Source organism: Pseudochaenichthys georgianus, chromosome 16, assembly GCF_902827115.2.
Source record: "Pseudochaenichthys georgianus chromosome 16, fPseGeo1.2, whole genome shotgun sequence".
In the NCBI taxonomy this organism is placed as follows: domain Eukaryota; kingdom Metazoa; phylum Chordata; class Actinopteri; order Perciformes; family Channichthyidae; genus Pseudochaenichthys; species Pseudochaenichthys georgianus.
In genome coordinates, this window is record NC_047518.2 from 18,362,502 (window position 1) to 18,382,231 (window position 19,730).

The following is a 19,730-nucleotide window of genomic DNA, read 5'->3' on the forward strand; positions in this document are numbered from 1 at the left end:
ATCAAACTGATAACCATGATTTAAAGTGTGTTTGAATTTATAATTAAAAGCTGTCCATTAACACTTTTGAGAGATTATGTGGTTCTCCTGGTATTAGTAAATGTGAAAAAGTTCTTTATCTTGAGGAGAAGAACTTTCCATAATTACAGTGGATTTTTGATAACTGGGGAAGTACTGAGCACACTGTATCTGTGAAAGTAATGTCCTGTAAAGTAACCATGGCCCCCTCTAGTGTTGGAAACCAACTCTGCACTCTTATTCTCTTACCATTATTGTGTTTTCAAAGTCAAGACATAGTCTAGAAACACATATAATATAAAATACTGTCTGTAAAAAAAAAAAAATGTTAAATAAAGCCAGCCATTTGTACAGGCATTCAGTTTAATTGAATTTGAAGAGAGTTATGATACGTAAAAAAAAAACACAGAAGCAATGTGGACATATAAACGTCCAAGCTTACAGGCTGGGAACATCCCCAAATGCGCAGTGTACAAAATATCACAATGTAATATGTAATTATGTACAACACAAAAAGAACATAAATACACAGACAAGCACTCTCAGTAACATGAAAATTGATATTTACATACAAAATTAAAAAAACAATTAATAACATTAAAATGCATTGTTAATGTCGGACATAAAGCTGGATTTGCAGATAAATTGTGATGTATACTCTATATAGGCAGAGAAACGTTAGTCTTCATAGTACAAAGTCACTGTAGAACCAGTTAACCAGCTCATTTTGTTTATAAATCCAAGCTTTTATCTTGCTGAATCCAAATGTTTTTGTAAATTTACATTCATCCAGCTCAGGACTCAGATTAAGCCTGAAAGTATAGACACAAAGAGATATTGGTTTGGATATGGGAAAAAAATGGTGCTATAATAGGCTTATTAGTTAGCTTGATAAGAGCTTGTTGTTTTGAATTCTCCACCACCACTGCTCTGTTCGGCACACAACATATTCACCGGCATGTAAGACAAACAACAACGTCAGATATATTATAAAAAGAGTAAACATCTGCAAAGACAAAACTCCACCAGCCTTTCTGTCAGATTGAGGTAACACTGAGATAATCATCAGATCCATCCTTTCCCTGGATAATATGCATTACATTTCATCACATTACACACACGTAGGGATGTATAAAACCTGATAGGGTTGTGTACAGAAATAGACAGCTATTTCTATTTCTATGTACATATTACCTCCGGTTATTGATTTATTTATCTGTAACTTTGCCCCTATGGGTGACAGCTCAAAGGTGAGTGGTGGAGTCCACAACTTGAAATAAATAGGTTAAATAGTGTGTATTCAGTAAACTGCAAACTTAAGACTCTCTCACGTAACATTAATAACAGCTTGAATAGGATGCGGATATGATATGAATGACATGAAACTGTACATGATCAACAGTTTTAAATATGTAAAGGTGAAACACATTAAAATGATAGGCATACATATAAGTTGGTGCATATGTTAGGATGCGTATTCCTGTCTCAATACAGCAGTAACAATAACAATGATTTTTCAAGCAGCTCAGATGCATTTGATGTAGCTTTCCCAGCATGCCTAGCAGGCCTGGTAAATGGTGTTTCCTCTCCAGGCTCAGTTCTTAGTCGCTGAAAGTCACTTTTTGAACCAGATCTACAGTACTTGGCACCACAATAAAGAGGGGGAATACTAAGATCTATCCCCAACCTTACACTACTGTATTTTGCGTTATTATAATCTTGGGCATGACCTTTGACACCTCTTACTAACAAAACGATCCTCTCAACACAAGCATGTCTCATATTTTATCTACGACAACTTAGATCATGGCTTAAATAAACACATCGTAACGCATCCATCCGTCTATCTTCCTCACATTAAGTCTCTCGTGTTTTAGCACAATCAACCTAGAACCCATAGCAAGGCCCGACCTCACCTCTATCTCTCTCGCTCCTCTTCCTCTAATCTCTTTTAGCTCTTCCTTTCCTCTTTCTCCTCCCAGAGCTCTCCTGGGTTTTCTCCTCTTTGTTCCCTAACACCATGGCTCCGTTGGCGGCCTTGCTGAGCCCGTTGAGGCTCCCATTAGAGAGGGCCTTCCCTGCTTTGGAAGAGGAGGCGTCGCGCCTGGGCAGCTGGCGGCGGTAGGTCTGGTAGTAGAAGTTCCCAAAGAGGACGATAAAGGTGATGGCGTAGCAGATGAGGGAGTAATGCATCCAGTGAGGGAAGTCACAGTCGACGTAGAGAGACAGGGCTGTGTGGCCGATGGTGACGTGGAACTGGATCTGATACACAAAGAGAAACAAAGATTTGGCTGAGATTTGTTGTAAAAGCTTAATTGAGGTTATATTAACCTTCCCAAATCTGTTTAAAAAAAACACATTTTCCTATTTTAATTAGCCACATGTTGCGGTAATATCTTACCATCTGGACGATGGTCAAGTACTTCTTCCACCACAGGTACTTTTGGATCTTAGGTCCGCAGGAGGCCAGGCCATAATACAGGTACATTAAGACGTGGATTGCTGCGTTCATGTGTGCTCCAAAGAATGCTGCAAAATGAAAACATGATGATGATGATAATTGTGGTGCTATTATCATACAGTTTTATTACACACATTTTGTTTCTATGAGCCTTTCTATGTACTTTTAGCCACTTTAGGTTGAAATTAATTATAACTACAAATTGAATGCTTGAAAGCATTTTTGATTCATTTTCCAGCTGCATTGACACACAGAGATTACAAATAATGATGTTATTGTTAGCATGTATTTTGACACAAATGCCCTCTGAAAAAAGACATGTAAAGGCCCCTCTTCCAACTTGCCACAAAATGCTCAACATAAAATGACTTCAGGATCAGGACCGCAAAAAAAATGTAATCAAGTCCCTTCGTCTCGCAAAACAAGAAATGTTAATTAGAACTAGAACTAAAGGAAAAAGGGGGAGTAAAGACCACAATTGTAATTGATGGTGAAACACATATTGTATTACTTAAGAGGTAAGATAAAGTAGAACTCCATCACAGCATGAGCTACTCACACTGTCCTCCCGCCACCCATTTGATGCCGATCCACCAGAGCGTGAACATGGTGCAGTGGTGGTAAACGTGCAGGAACGTAATCTGGTTGAATTTCTTCCTCAGGATGAAAAACACTGTGTCCAGATACTCAACGCCCTTAGAGACGAAATACCACCACAGAGCCCCTGCCACCTGTCACACACAGAATATAAGAAACAGGTTGATGGGAGAAGACAGACAAGTGAAGGAAGAAAAAGAAAAAGGAGAAACACAGACGGTTAAAATATAAACAAGAGTTATTCACTTTGAACTTGAATCAATATGATTCAGCTGAATTCCTTAAATCCTTCTGCATTAACCTGGATGTCACCTGAGACAGGCGTGTAACTACGTCATGGAGCAGAGGGAAGGAAGGTGAAACTGAACACCTTCCATGATCCCTAATCTACCTATCTACAGTCCATTTGTTTTTCTTTATTAAACAAGTAAACGGAAGAGCGTCTGCTTTTTGCTTTTTACCTTACTAAATGGTCAAATGGTCATTGGAGCGAGTTCACGGAAGTGATTTCAAAACAAAAGCACTCGTGTTCTTGGAACTGTGATAATATTATAAACAAGGTGAATTTAGCGATCACAACGAAAACAGCCAAGACACGTTTTGAGCCCAGAAAACTAATGTTATTACGGGCTGTAAATATAATAAGCCTATGTCTAAAATGGACAACATTGTAAGGAGATTTAAACTATGCAGCGATTCTGCACTGCGGTCAACTCAGCCGTCTCTCGAGTTTGTTATTATTTTTTCTGCCATTAGTTCTTCTTGAGATTGACACTGTTGGACTCAGTACTAGTGAAACAACTCCCACAAGTACTAGTATGAAGTACTTTTACTGTGTACTCTTTGAGTAATCCTCTGTCAATGTCCCCTCCTGAGTACAAGAATGCATGTTTCTTTGCTATATTGAATAAGCGTTAAAACACCTTTCTTCATGAGACTGATATTGCTGGACAGAGTACTTTAAGAGGATATGGTGGACATGATATCAGCAATACTTCCAGTCAGTACTCCAGCAGCAGCATTTCTACCCCTTGGAAAGTCTTTAGAGACTGGCCTGGATAGCTGGTCACAACTATCCTTCAGCAAAGTGACAACCCTTGTGACTCTTGTTGGCCTCTTATGACAATGCTGTCTTTTAAATAGGATTATTTCTCTGCTCCTAGTTCATTCATTCCTCTCAGATTCTTCCATCAGTCCCAGTCATTGCATGTCAGTCAATAGAGCTTCGAAAAATGTGTCCAATTCAACTAAATGTTTTTTTGTGAGTCGAGGCCAGAGCTAAATTATAGATTGTTTGATTGTGATTACAAGGTGAGAGAAAATAAATCCACATCCTCCTACTAAACTTATTTTATTTACTTGTCCATGTTATACTTACTTGTATTGCCACATTTGCATGTTGAACTACATGCTGGATATCGTCCCCAGCCTCAAGGAAATACAATAAAATAAATGGATTCATAATTTTCAAAAAATCTATAAATTAATAATGTTGTGTGCAAACATTTCAAATTGAAATACAAAAGGAAAACAAGTTTACTTTTAAATGATTTCTCACAAAAACCTTTCTAAATTATAGTAAATTATTAAAAAATGTTTGGTCAATATACGTTTTTCTGCCTAAAATAGTTGAAATTGAACGTAAACTATATCAAACACCACATCCATGGCAATTAACCCATTTTTGCCCGCTATTTAAATTGACTATGGTTGACGTTAATAACAATATTGATATTATATAGATATATATCATTGATGCAGTCTTTCTCAACTCTTTTAAAATAAAATACTGCAAATGAAGAATATTTGTAATGTTCTGCACAGATAGTGCCTTAACTTGAATTTGAAAACACGTGGCAACTTTATTAATACAGCAGTTGAACAGATTTGTGGAAGGATACATTCTTCATGGGCTTCAATGGCTCTCTAGATAAAGGACGTTTAATGGTTGCTTGTATTATCCTCAGATAGTGGTTTGTTTAAATAACTCGTGACATTTGAATACATATTGCAAAAAAGGGCTCCAAAAAAGGCATATATATCCTGGCCGGCTTAGCCAGTGTGTAGTTTTTCAAGCACCACAAGATTCATAGTTTATAAAGTACAATTCTGGGCCATTGATTGTGTAATTTCTCCAAACACATACAGTAAAAATGCCTGTTTTGAAGCCTTAAAATGGTGCAGGAAAAATACTTTACAGTTAAGAGAAGAAAAAAAAGGAAAGAAAATTGTTATAATGGGTGATGTAACATTAACGACAGACATAATATGAGGTCCTTGGCACTCAGACTTTAGAGGGGTCATGTTGTGATCATGGAGAATCACCCTTACAGCATCAGGACAATATCATATGGAGTCAGACACTGGAAGTGTGCTGGAGGCGTTGACTGGGACTGATGGAAGGATGAGGCTGATGAGACTGAAGAATCTGCGAGGAACGAACTAGTTATGGTGTCTAGACATTTATGTTAAGTTAATTTATTTAGTTCAGTCCTTTTGTCTTTTGCTTTGTCTTGTGAATTCCTGTTTTATTTTGTAGTAACCTTTCCCTCTCGTTTCAAAGCCATTCCTGCCCTTGTGTGTTTTTCCCTCCAGTGTGAGCCCCTCCCTTAATTGTTGCCACCTGTGTCCCCTTACCTAGTGTGTATATATAGTCTGCGTCTCCATTTGTCCTGTGCCAGTTCATCTTGTCTCGTCAAGCCTGCCAGTCATTCCTTGACCTTGTTGAGTATGTTTTTTGATGGATTCTTTTGGATCTTATAACTTCTCAGTTTTTCCTCCTAGTGAGCGTTTTGTGTTTTTGCCTTTATTAAAGACCTTGTTAATCCTGACCTGTTTCTGGTGTTGTGCGTTTGGGTCCTGAGCCTTGTGACATTATTAACACTAGTGGCTGAGAAATAATCATATATTAAAAGACAGCAGCATCATAAGAGGCCAACCAGAGTGACAGAGTGTGTCACTTTGCTGAAGGATAGTTGTGACCAGCTATCCAGGCCAGACTCTAAAGACTAGAGTACTGACTGGAAGTAGTGCTGATATCATGTCCACCATATCCTCTTAAAATAATCTGTCCAGCAATATCAGTCTCAGGAAGAAATGTTTTGTAATGCTTATTAAAAGAAAAACATGCATTCTTGTACTCAGGAGGGGACATTGACAGAGGATTACTGGAAAAGTACACAGTAAGTACTTCATAGTACTTGTGGGGGTATAGTTTCACTGTGTCCAACAGGATCAATCTCACGAAGAACTAATACCAACAAAAGATAATTGTTAGTAGTAGTAACTAATACAATGTCAAACAGTATCAATTTCATTAAGAACTAATGGTACAATTATATTTGTATCACTCATCAAAGATAGCAGAAAAACATGCATTATGTACTATGGAGGGGATTCTGACAGAGGATTACTCACAAAGTACACAGTAAAAGTACGTCATTTTATTTCTGGTAGAAGTCAAACTAGTACTGAGTCCAAGAGTGTCAGTTTTATTAAGAACTTGTGGTAAATCCTCATCCTCCTGGACCTCTCTGCAGCATTTGACACCATCTCTCACAACATCCTCCTCACCCACCTCTCAGACCTCCTAGGTGTCACTGGCACAGCGCTGTCCTGGTTGACATCCTACCTCCACAACAGGAAACAGTTTGTCTCCATCAGTGGCTCAAACTCACCCCCGGCCCACCACGGTGTACCCCAGGGCTCTGTGCTTGGCCCTCTCCTGTTCACCATTTACATGCTCCCCCTCGGCCAGATCATCCGACATCATGGACTCAATTTCCACTGCTACGCTGATGATACCCAATTGTATCTCAGCACCACTCCATCCTCCCAGCTCCCCCCTCAGTCTCTCATCAACTGCCTGCATGACATCAAAACATGGATGTCTTCCAACTATCTTAAGCTGAACAGCAATAAAACAGAGCTCATGGTTGTGCCACCCAAGGCCCTGCTCCAGAAGGTTGGTGACTTCGTCCTTGAGGTTGACGGCTGCTCCATCTCCCCATCTCCTGAATCCCGCAACCTGGGTGTCATCCTCGACTCCACCCTTTCCTTCCATTCCCACGTAAAATCTGTGACCAAATCGGCCTTTTACCACCTGAGGAACATTGCCAGACTCCGACCGTCACTCTCGGAGTCGGTTGCCGAAACCCTGGTGCATGCGTTTGTCACCACCCGCTTGGACTACTGCAATGGTGTCCTGTTCGGGGTTCCCAACAAAACCCCGGACAGGCTCCAGTATGTCCAAAACTGTGCTGCTAGGGTACTCACGCACACAAAGCCGTGGCAGCACATCACTCCCACCCTCATCCACCTCCACTGGTTGCCAGTCAAGTCCCGCATCACCTACAAAGTCCTCCAACTTACCTACAAGTCCCTCCATGCCCTTGCCCCCCAGTACCTATCGGACATCCTTCACCCACATGCCCCACCCCGGAACCTGCGGTCCTCAGACTCTGGCCTGCTTACCACCCCCCGCACCAAACTGCGAACCTTCGGGGACAGAGCCTTCAGTGTGGCAGCCCCCACCCTCTGGAACGCTCTCCCTGCGGAGATTCGCAACATCCCCACACTTGATGCCTTCAAAAGGGCCCTCAAGTCCCATCTGTTTGCCAAGGCTTTCGGCCCCTAAATCGATCTGTTGTTTTGTCTGTCTGACTTTTGTTTTGTTATGTTTGTTTTTGCCCTATTACTTGTAAAGCGACCTTTGGTCCCTTGAAAGGCGCTATATAAATCAAAGCTGTTATTATTAAAGAATATTTGTATCACTCATTGAATGTAGCAGGACAAAAAATTAAGAGCTGCTGATTTGAAAAAACAAACTCGAGAGACGGCTGATTGACCGCAGTGCAGAATCGCTGCATAGTTTACATCTCCTAACAATGTTGTCCATTTTAGACATAGGCTTATTATATTTACAGCCATTAATAACATTAGTTTTCTGGGCTCAAAACGTGTCTTGGCTGTTTTCGTTGTGATCGCTAAATTCACCTTGTTTATAATATTATCACAGTTCCAAAAACACGAGTGCTTTTGTTTTGAAACAACACTGATTATCCCTCTTCCACCTCCTAGTTTTTCTGATAACAGAAGCAGGTTCTAGTTGAACGGAAGCTGATCATGTTTCCAAAACCATTGAGTATAGTAAAGCACTATGGTGAAGTCAAATAAATCTGTGAAGCATGGTACTCGTAATAAGCAGTGGTGTTTTATAACTTCTGGAAACTAATTACTGCACACACATGAACAATATGAACAAAGTTACATAAAAGGGCAGGTGCTGGTTAATCCATTGAGGTAAACATTTGTATTCATCGCAAGTGGGTGTGTGTGTCTCCGCGCCAAACACTCACCCTGACTTCATTGGGGTCCTCTGAATAGTCTACCCGTTGACAAATGTAACTGTAGCTCGCCGACCGCGCTGCCATAAAAAGCTAGAAACAAATAGGGAATATCACCACGTGGAGAAGACATACATGTTGTTAAACAGAAGGTAGAATGTAGGTGATAGCAACCTACCTCTTTGAAGATGAAGAAATTGAGAAACACCATGCTGAAATTGTAGACAATGAGTGTTTTGCGGAGCTGGAAAGGCTCTCTGTTCTTCATGTATTTGGGCCCCAGCCAGAGGAATAGCAGGTAGGAGGTGCTGATGGCCAGCGTGGGCAGGGGGTTGTCCATCAGAGGCCATTTCGCCACTCGCTTGTCTGCAGGAAAGATGTTCTCATAGCATTACATAACTTTTCTTATTGTTCACATTACACTGACACAGCGTGGGTGCAGTGCCAGTTTATTTTAAGAGTGCATGTCCCACACAACAGGAGCACAGAGGCCAGATTAAGTCAAGAGGTTGCCTGTCTGGAGGTCGGTTGGATGCAGACACACTATTTGCATGTGCTACTTGTAAATTAGTATATAAGTGTGAAGGTGAAAGAAACATTGTCTTTACATTATCTATTCCAGTTCAGTTATAAACAGGAGGAACAAATGAAGGAGCAAAAGAGAACATGACTCATTAAGAATCAACGTAGAGGTGCTACACTTTAAAACGTGACTATGGGTCGTAATAAACTGCTGAACAATCAACCTATATGGTCGTTATTTGTAGGAGGACAGGCTGCAATTTATTGTATGTCCATGGCCCATGCACGCATTCTTCCACTATAGTGCAGCTTTGACTCATTCTTTTGCAAATTTCCACTGAAGCACCACCCATTTACTGACTCAATGTTTTCATAGGAAAAACCTACCTAAAGTGCAAACACAGTAAGTCCTTTGCAAAACAAAATGTCTCTCAAAAAGTGAAACGACAAAGATACATGATAATTACCTGCAATAGTTAGAGTCCATTTGTAGAACTCTATGGTGTCATTTATAAAATGTGTGACAATCTCCATGGCTGCGGCCGAGGACCTGAAATAAAGCGAGGTGTGAAAATGAAGGCCTCTGGAATCTCAGCATTAAGTAGATCAGAGTAATTGTGGTATCATCTTTCGATAAATCAATAATGTCACCCTAAACATGCTTATTTTTTAACTGGTACACCATAATGCTGAAATAAATAGAAATGATTCAACTTTAACATGTATGAAGCGTCAAAAAGAAACCATCCCAGGCCAACAGAAGGTCAAGGCTATAGTAGCCCTTGGCCCAATGAGCCATGATATGCTAGGCTCCATTGCACACAAAGGCTGGGAGCCCCGGCCGGCAGAGCGCATGTGTCAGCAGATATTTGGCGTCCACGACCAACAGCCAAACTGGTGTGCACTTATAATGAGGAGGGGGGAGCCTCGTGCCCCACTTTTACATTGAAATGGGTCATCTGCCAGATAGGCGCATATGCTAATCAGTAGCAGGGAGCACAGGCAGCCTCTGCCTCAGTGTGATTGAATGATCCCTAAAAATACGAGACCCCCCTCTCTCCCTCTCTCTCCCACCCCCTCTCGCTCTCTCGCGCCTGGAGCGGATCAAGCGCTGCTGCAGCATCAGTCATGCAAGCGCTGTCCGCATAAACTGCTCTAAGAATAAACCATACACCACTGTTATAAATACACATGTAACCGCATTGTATGTGTTCCTGACGGGTTTAGGCTGATAGATTTATAATCGGATTATTAACGATTGGAGTGGCGAGTATTTGAATTCTGCGGTATGCAGTCCGGCCTTCAACCAGGCTGACTGAGCAGTCCTCTCATCACTATGTTTTTTCCAAAAGCTCTTTCCTTCTCGCATCTGTAAAATAACATAATTCCTATCCATCCAAGATAGTATGGTCTAAATTGTAACGACTGCACAAAGACAATATACCATCACAAAATATCGACATTGATCTCGCCTTATCTCGAATGAAGATGCTTATTACCTTACCGTGTCGGTGCTTTAAAAAAATCACTCCCTAATGACTTTCAATGCAAGGTCATGCAGTGTGTGTTATTCCAGCATGGGATCGGATGAGCTTGTTCTCTATGAAATTATAAAGTGTTCCGTATCCAGTGTGCAATGAACGGGCCGTGGCATAAACGGCGATGGCATGGATTTCTCGTAAATGGACCACACTAGCCTCCACTGCGCCTCGCCTGACTGGATCCCTCTGAACCCGCACACCGCCAGCGACAAGCGAAACACAATACACTTTACACATCCGACCAAACTTTCAAAATAAAATGCACCAATAAAGGTTTTCGAAGTCAAAGATGTGAAACAATGTTTATATAGGCTACATATTTAGTCCAAACCTGTTGTGGCTATACAAATAACAACAACAAAAAAACAGCAATAAAAAAAACAATACAAAATATAGCTCTAATGAAACTATTAATAACATGAACTCATCCAGACATGCTGCCTTGTGAATTAAATCCTAAGAGTTGAAACCTGAATGACTCATAGGCTATACTTGATTGACAACAATTGAATAATTGGTTTACGTTATCTTTAAATGACTTTACGGCAACAGTTTGAGGTTAATCTTTAGTGAATATATTTTCATTCTCAAAACCAGAGGGTTTATTTGGAAGCGATGTCACTGTATTTCCTACGTTCTCCATGCTGTCTCTTTCTAGCTTGATGCAGCTCGGTTGTGCCACTTGACCAGGATGATGGAAAGAAGATGCTAAGCGCATGCGCACAAATGGAGGCGGATGCAGCAGCACAGCAGTGACAGCAGTGCTTCAGCAGCATCGTCAAGTCAGAAACACAAAGAGAAAGAGGAGAAATTGGTATTGCCTTCAAAATAAAACTGAAAAAAGATTAATCAACTGATGGACAAGAAATTAATTGAATAGTGTATGTGCAAAACACAATGGATACCCAAACGTTGTTGCCCAAACTTTACAAATGTGTGGACAAAAAAAGCCACAATTATTTTTGTAATTGTCTCATACAGTACCATTTCACAAACTGTTGCAGTGATTTGGTGACATCAACTGACAGGAAGTACCCTGTTGCTTAGCAATGCAATTCCAGTAAAACAGTAGCCTAAATCGAAATATGTATAGCTATTTTTGATCTGATATTACAAAATCCGTGACAGATATTGGGTATAACAAAAGTTGGGCTTTTATTTTTGAAATACCTGCAGAAGCCCGTATCTCACTCGGTCTGTCTTGACATTTGGTCTCTTCTCTTTTGCACCGGCATCCCTCTTGTCCTCTACCGTAACAGCTGTTTATTTTAATCGATACTTTACACCTTTCCTGACGATTTCTCCTGTCACTCGGGGATCAGCAGGGCACAGTGTGCAGTCTTTACGCAGGATTGATGTGCGAGGAGACGCCGACATGCGTATCCCGGACTCCTTTCAGTGATGGTCAGGAGCTCTCTTCATAGGCCCTGCTATCTCTGTCTTATCACTGGAAAAGCGTTAGTGTTTCATGTTTAAATGGTCAGTGGTCGGTGAGGGATTCTCAGCGATAAGGCCAAGACTTTTGAAAGATGAAGATTTGGAGCACGGAACATGTTTTCAGGTTGGTTTATTGTTTATAATAATCATAGGTCTCTCATGTGGGCTATGTTGATGGGACCTTTATTCATATTTACCAAGTTTAAATACATCTGAATTTAATCAGACGTCTGTATGATTCTGCTCAGTATATTCCACCTGCTCTTTATAGGCTTTTGAATGTAAACAAGTATGAGCATTTATCATCAGGATTTAACCCAAATCACAGCCTTGTCCCAGATAAGGGAAGTCATTATGGGGTGGCTATGTCTCAGGATTTGGAGGGTTGTTTGTTTTTTTGCACATGTGATTCAATATTGAGATTATAAAACGCATTCCATAGTCAACCATGTCAGTTTATCAAAAGATAGCCAGCCAATTGCAGCCAATAGTGATCATTTACTATATGTTTTCCCCCTTCATGCTACTTGTTCTGTTTTGTGCTCAGTTACCCCTGGGAGACGGTGATCAAGGCTGCCATGAGGAAGTACCCAAACCCCATGAACCCTAACGTGGTGGGGGTGGATGTCCTGGACCGCAGTCTGGACGCAGAGGGACGCCTGCACAGCCACAGACTGCTCAGCACAGAGTGGGGCCTGCCGGGCATCGTACGAGCGGTCAGTCCCCACAACATTAACATTCGGATGTTTAGAAATATAGAAGTATACAGTCAGAGGCAGACAGAGGAATGCATACATGGAGACAAGACAAAGGTATATGTTAAGTGACTTGTATTATTGTGGGTATAGATACTGGGAACCAACCACACGCAGACGTACGTGCAGGAACACTCCATAGTGGACCCAGAGAAGAAGAAGATGGAGCTGTGCTCAACAAATGTAAGTTCATACTGAAAGCTTTCAAATGTTGAACAAACTGAACTCACATACATCACTCAAGTTTGATTTGTTACTTACATCTTCATATACCACGCAGACATACTGTGTGGTACATTGCAATGGCTACTTCATCAATAGTATGCATTTTATATTCATCATATATTCCGTGTAAATATACCATAATTACGGAAATGTACTTATCCCCTAGATTACTCTCACCAACCTGATTTCAGTGGATGAGAGGCTTCTTTACAGACCGCACCCAGACAACCCTGACGTGTAAGTACATTGTTAGTTATGCCTTCTTGTATCAGAGACATTGTGTCTTGCAGGTATGCAGTGTTATTTCCAACCCGGTATCACGGCAAGACGTGAACATGTGACGATTTACCATGCTGGGAGACGTGAAGATGTCACGATTTCAAACGTGCAGTTACACGGTATTGTTAACCCATGTTAACCAGTGGAGAAATAACCGGAAATACCAACCAAATGCTACTCCGACGTAATGATTTATTTTGTAATAGTCACACTTGATTACGCCGATTTTCTTGTTGCCCCAGCTGGTCGACACCTCTTTTCGCAGAAACAAAGGCTACATTAATGTATTAAATCGATGTTAATCCGTGTGTGTGAATGTGGAATTAACGGACGTGACGTTGTGCGATTGAGTTGCCAGGCAACAGCTTCGGTTCATGTTAATTTACAAACTCTTCAACTACAACCGTAATTATATTTAAAAACATGTTAGAAGGCCTCACGAAATACTTTAATGCAAATTAAAATGTAAATGTGAAGGAATGTGTGTATAACAAAATTAGGGCTGTCAAGTTAACGCGTTAATAACGCGTTAACGCAAAAAAAAAATTAACGCCACTAATTATTTTAACGCGATTAACGCATGTGTATTTTTTTCCTCGGCCGCCTCGTAGTTTCAGAGCGCATCGAGTTTAAAATACCATCTACAAGCTGATGCTGCTGACAGCCCCGCTCCTGCCACCCGCTTGTGGCAGACCACACTTCCACGCTCACCGGCAGGCACCGACTGGCCATCGGGAGGACCGGGAGGGTGTGTGTATGTGTGGCCCGAGCGAGCGAGAGAGAGACCTTACGTGCATTACCGTACCGCAGTGTGAACGCGGCTATTGTTGTTGTTAGCATCTGGTGCTAGCTAGCTGCGCTAACGGATATAAGGAGCTGTTTAAATGAAAACAGAGGAGCGCCCTATCCACACAACTGCGCCGAGCACTTGACTTTATGCAGGAAGCAGACAGCGGGACGTTGGAGGAGAAGTCAGCACACTCATGATTGCAGCGTCCAGGCAGCTCCCGTTCGAGCATATGCCTTGAGTTGCACATAGCTCCAACGATCCAACACACACACACACACACACACACACACACACACACACACACACACACACACACACACACACACACACACACACACACACACACACACACACACACACACACCATTTGTATTGTATGAGAGGTTCCAGGTTGTTGTGTTTAATATTCATGAGAATATTTGTCATTGTTCAAATGATAATAAACATTAGCATAAAGCATATTTGTCCACTCATATGTTGATAAGAGTATTACAAACTTGAAAAATATTCCTCTAAGGTACACTTAGAACAAATAAAAAATGTGCGATTAATTTGCGATTAATCGCGATTAACTATGGACAATCATGCGATTAATCGCGATTAAATATTTTAATCGACTGACAGCCCTAAACAAAATACATCGGTCATAAACTAAACCGGAAACAGACGTAGGCAAGATCCTCAGCTCGATGATTGGATGGTTTAGCCGCAATGCATGCTGGGATTTGGTGTTTATGTGATGTGAAATCTGAAAACGTTTTTTAAAAATACAATAATACTTTATTCCGAGTGTGCTTGCTTTTCTCTTTGAAAGTCATCACATAACGGCATTGTAATACACGGTTCGGCTGCATTAAATATTACATATCTGCCGTAATTCTCTATTTATAGAGCCCTGCTGAGAAGACTTCTAGACAAACAGGAGAACTGCCGCCAAAACTGAAGATGTGACGTGGATCATAAATATATAAGCAATTAAACAACATCTTACATTTCTTTTCACACAATACGTCTCCTTGCAGTATCAACACTAATTCGGCTGACTTTTATATTTGGTCCAATTGGTAGATAGGCTGTATTTACACCATAAAGGTGCACAGCTGATATAAATGGACACCTAGTGGTTAAAGCATGTTATTATTTTATTATTAGATATTAATAGGATCCCTATAAAGTATATTCATTATTCGTTATTCTCCACTTAAGGCCCTGACACACCAACCCGATTTTGGGAGTCAGAGGCCGTCAGGCATTCGCGGCGGCGTAGTCAGGTTGGTGTGTCCCGCACCGTCGACCATGACACGCCTTATTTGGACTGCCAGACCCGATGCATGGCCGATTCAACATGTTGAATCGGCCATGCATCGGGTCTGGCAGTCGGACCAAATAATCACTCTGATTGGCTATTCAGCTAGCAAATCAGTGCATGAGAAGCGAAGCGGAAGTGAGGGACGTAAACAAACGATTTAAGAAGGCACACACAGACTGCTATTCATTTTCATCTCATCATGGCGATCTGGAATGATGCAAACGAAGACCTGCTCATCACCTTGATCCAGGAGAGGCCAGCTCTGTATGATATTACGGAGAAAAGATACTCTTCTTCTTCTCTGTCTTCCGGTTGTTGCCTCTTTTGAATGACGAATACACACTACCGCCGCCTGCTGGTAAGGAGAGTTATTGCCACTCACGCACTGAAGTCGGTGCGGTGTGTTCCCGTGCGACACATGGCCAAAACGCAGGAGAACACGGCCAGGCAACAGCCGACTTCAGCGTCGGCTAGTCCTCTGGTGACTGCTTGGTGTGTCAGGGCCTTAATAGTTCATTAAAGACTGTATATAATGACTAGTTTGCACATCCCTTTCAAGATTTTCTAAGCTAAGGTTTATTGACATATCATATTATACACAACTACTGTATGCAATGAATGAAGAACTTGGGTCGCAGGTTCCTCAACAGTGCATTACAAGACATCTATCAATATGTGTGTGTACTCCACCATTAAACTGTCATTCTGCACATTTCTTATACTTTCTACATACATCTTATAAGAGTATAATACATATGTATAATATCAGTTTAATAATAAACAAATAATAAACAAATAAGTGCTGAAACATAGTTAACATTGCAGGAAAGCAATATATTAGACGTTAAGTACTTTGTCAGGCTTAATATTAATCTGTAGATACAAATGTCACTGTGTGTGCTGTGTGCTCTGCATGTGTGACCATTAAAGAATCAGAATACCTTTATTAGTTCCACAGAGGGGAAATGTGCAGCGTTACAGCAGGAAAGAGCCACAGACAGCTTAGTGTTGCATATCTTACATGCGTTAAAAAAGTACTAAGTTATAATATAATAAACAATATGCTAAAAAAAAGATAAAAAGTTACATAATTTTCAAAAATACAGATAAAAAACAAAACGGCATATATATATTGATTTAGTGGCCAGGTATAAATGACACAGTTATTAATGGCATATATATATTGCACATATAGCACATATTGCACAAAGTTGGTTTGTATTTAGCAGCAAGGGGTGTTATAGTCTGTGTTGTGGTGTGTGTAGGAGGGTCTACTAGGGGCAGTGCTGGTTGTAAAGTCTGACCGCTGCAGGAAGGAAGGACCTGCGGTTTCAAGAGGGTTTCATCCCTCCATATTCTTCTTAAAGCTTTTTTCTTATTCAAAAGAAGACCTTAACCTAAAGTACTCTTTAATGTTTAAATTAAGCCTTATTAGTTTGTCTGTTTTGCACATCCTCCTATTAATATCTAATAATAAAATAAGACAATTCAATAACGTGCTTTAACCACCAGGTGTCCCTTTCTATCAGCTGTGCACCGTTATGGTGTAAATACAGCCTATCTACCAATTGGATCAAATATAAAAGTCAGCCGAATTAGTGTTGATACTGCAAGGAGACGTATTGTGTGAAAAGAAATGTAAGATGTTGTTTAATTGCTTATATATTTATGATCCACGTCACATCTTCAGTTTTGGCGGCAGTTCTCCTGTTTGTCTAGAAGTCTTCTCAGCAGGGCTCTATAAATAGAGAATTACGGCAGATATGTAATATTTAATGCAGCCGAACCGTGTATTACAATGCCGTTATGTGATGACTTTCAAAGAGAAAAGCAAGCACACTCGGAATAAAGTATTATTGTATTTTTAAAAAACGTTTTCAGATTTCACATCACATAAACACCAAATCCCAGCATGCATTGCGGCTAAACCATCCAATCATCGAGCTGAGGATCTTGCCTACGTCTGTTTCCGGTTTCGTTTATGACCGATGTATTTTGTTATACACACATTCCTTCACATTTACATTTTAATTTGCATTAAAGTATTTCGTGAGGCCTTCTAACATGTTTTTAAATATAACTACGGTTGTAGTTGAAGAGTTTGTAAATTAACATGAACCGAAGCTGTTGCCTGGCAACTCAATCGCACAACGTCACGTCCGTTAATTCCACATTCACACACACGGATTAACATCGATTTAATACATTAATGTAGCCTTTGTTTCTGCTAAAAGAGGTGTCGACCAGCTGGGGCAACAAGAAAATCGGCGTAATCGAGTGTGACTATTACAAAATAAATCATTACGTCGGAGTAGCATTTGGTTGGTATTTCCGGTTATTTCTCCACTGGTTAACATGGGTTAACAATACCGTGTAACTGTCACGTTTGAAATCGTGATATCTTCACGTCTCCCAGCATGGTAAATCGTCACATGTTCACGTCTTGCCGTGATACCGGTTTGGTTATTTCTGTCTTTTCTTGTCTTACAATAACTCTCTGTCACCTCCTCAGTACCATCCTGACCCAGGAGGCCATCATCACAGTCAAGGGACTAAGTCTAGGCAGTTACCTAGAGGGGATGATGGCAATGAGAATGTCAGCTAATGCCATAAAGGTAATACAAGCACATGTGTGCACTTGCAATTGCTATTTCTGAACTTGGATGTGTTGGTGATTTCTTTGCATGCCTTCTAACTGGGACTTTTCTGTCTCTGTACGTTTTTCTGCAGTTCCAATGTGAGTTTTCCGGACATGCAGCTAAAAGTTACACTTTTCAGCACTGTTCACCTGCATATCTATATATCTCCTCTTTAACCTGCTGTCTCTCTGTGTGGATCTGTAGGGTTGGGATGCTATTGAGTGGATTATTAAGAACTCTGAAAGAGAGAACGTGCCTCTCTGTGACATTTACTAACTCTGGTAACTCTTCTCTTTGCTTTCCTTAGCAGATTATTATAAGCATGGCACTCTTTTATACTCTCTTAAAGCTGGAAATATGTAAACATGTGTCACATAATGCTCCTGTTTGCATACACAGGACAGCAGCTCTGCAGTGCCGAGTACTTTCCCCGCTACACCTCATAGAGCAGGGGATTCTCAGTGCGTCAGGACCCTCTGGAGTTGGTACACATGCAGTGGGAGCTCAGACAGACGGTGTAATGCTGCCAAAGAGGAATGCTTTTTAGAGCTGGAATCAAGGGTCAAATTCCGGCAGGTGTAGCTCAATGAAAACTCAAAACCATCAACTGCTATTCAAATCAAGGCGAGGAGAACAGGACCATTTTCTTTACTGCTGAAAAAACTGAAGGTTTAAAATTCAAGGGCCTCTCAGACTTTTATTGGTTAGAATATAATATTCTGACCACATTCTTTTAGCTCTTATGTCATATCTTCATCATATTTTAGAAGAGATACACTTGTTTTCGAAAAAAAGTAATGGTGCACTGACAATATGCAACAATTTAATTTGAATCGATGTTCTTCTGTATGTCCAACACTGGCGACAACTGCTGGAATTCAAATCTGACAGCTTTTTATGTGTTCCATGAGGCAAACACTGTCGATGATATGTTTGCATGATAGTTGTATTACAAGAGGAGATTGTGTATTAAAGATAGATTGATATTAGCTAGGTAGCAAGCTTTACATTTGCTAATGCAGCTAAGAAATGATGGGGAAAATATGGGAATGTATTATTAACATTGCCTTCTTTATCTGCTATCAAAGCAACAATACAAGGGCACCTTTTGTTGTAAACATTCTGGGCAAAATGCCTTAAACCAGCAGATTTGATTGAGGAACATGACATGTTCAGCTTTATAGTTTTTCCAGCCGTCTCTTTTATGCCTTAGCAAGTCGGACACACTTCCAAATGTTGACTTTCTCTATACAAAGCTACCTACCTACACACCCTCTAAGGAGCAGTACTGTATGTGCAACACTGTTGGAAACACACTATTACAAATGTCTTTTGTTCTAAAACATATTTCTTTGTAATATAAAAATAACTACATAATATTTGTATACATATTTATCTAAAAAGACATGTAACAAGCAGTGAATTGTTATATTGTTGGTACTGTCGTACAAAATGGTTTAATTTGCTTTTTATATTTTGTTTTAACTTCAACGGTTGTCCTGCTGAAACAATTAAAACAATTGTTTAAGAAATTGACATGCTTTTTTTGTTGCTTTAAAGACAATGGAGAGGTCCGCTTGTATTTTAAGGTACTTAGTAATAACAAGTCACATTTCTTTTATAAGTTTATTTAATTACCAAGATCTTTTTTGTACTACTTTGCAGTTTATCATGTTGTCGAGGGCAATAGAGGGCACAATCTAGCTTTCAGCTACAGGCAACACCACAAACCCCTATACAAAAGCTAGTGTACATTTTAAATCTGGATACAAATTGTCCAGCAAAAATACTTTAGTGTTGGCTCAGAAATAT

The 19,730-nt window shown here is 40.4% G+C and overlaps 2 protein-coding genes across 4 annotated transcripts; one reads left to right on the plus strand and one right to left on the minus strand.

The window, feature by feature from the left end:
- Window positions 1-351: 351 nt before the first annotated feature.
- elovl4a (ELOVL fatty acid elongase 4a) lies at window positions 352-10,676 on the minus strand. Of its 2 annotated transcripts, none has more exons than XM_034103164.1 (7): window positions 10,448-10,676; window positions 9,411-9,493; window positions 8,600-8,787; window positions 8,434-8,514; window positions 3,039-3,210; window positions 2,420-2,547; window positions 352-2,280 (listed from the first exon to the last, which is right to left on the minus strand). In XM_034103164.1, the coding sequence occupies exons 2-7, from the start codon at window positions 9,475-9,477 to the stop codon at window positions 1,960-1,962; spliced, it is 957 nt and encodes a 318-aa protein (XP_033959055.1). In that variant the 5' UTR covers window positions 9,478-9,493; window positions 10,448-10,676; the 3' UTR covers window positions 352-1,959. The 2 variants fall into 2 exon arrangements, with proteins under 2 accessions (XP_033959055.1, XP_033959056.1); XM_034103165.1 differs by having other exon boundaries at window positions 10,443-10,676.
- Window positions 10,677-11,550: 874 nt separating this feature from the next.
- Window positions 11,551-19,454, plus strand: prelid3a (PRELI domain containing 3A). Of its 2 annotated transcripts, XM_034102603.2 has the most exons (7): window positions 11,551-12,045; window positions 12,469-12,637; window positions 12,770-12,859; window positions 13,068-13,138; window positions 17,792-17,894; window positions 18,123-18,199; window positions 18,318-18,408. In XM_034102603.2, the coding sequence occupies exons 1-6, from the start codon at window positions 12,014-12,016 to the stop codon at window positions 18,192-18,194; spliced, it is 537 nt and encodes a 178-aa protein (XP_033958494.1). In that variant the 5' UTR covers window positions 11,551-12,013; the 3' UTR covers window positions 18,195-18,199; window positions 18,318-18,408. The 2 variants fall into 2 exon arrangements, with proteins under 2 accessions (XP_033958494.1, XP_033958493.1); XM_034102602.1 differs by lacking the exon at window positions 18,123-18,199 and having other exon boundaries at window positions 18,318-19,454.
- Window positions 19,455-19,730: the final 276 nt, after the last annotated feature.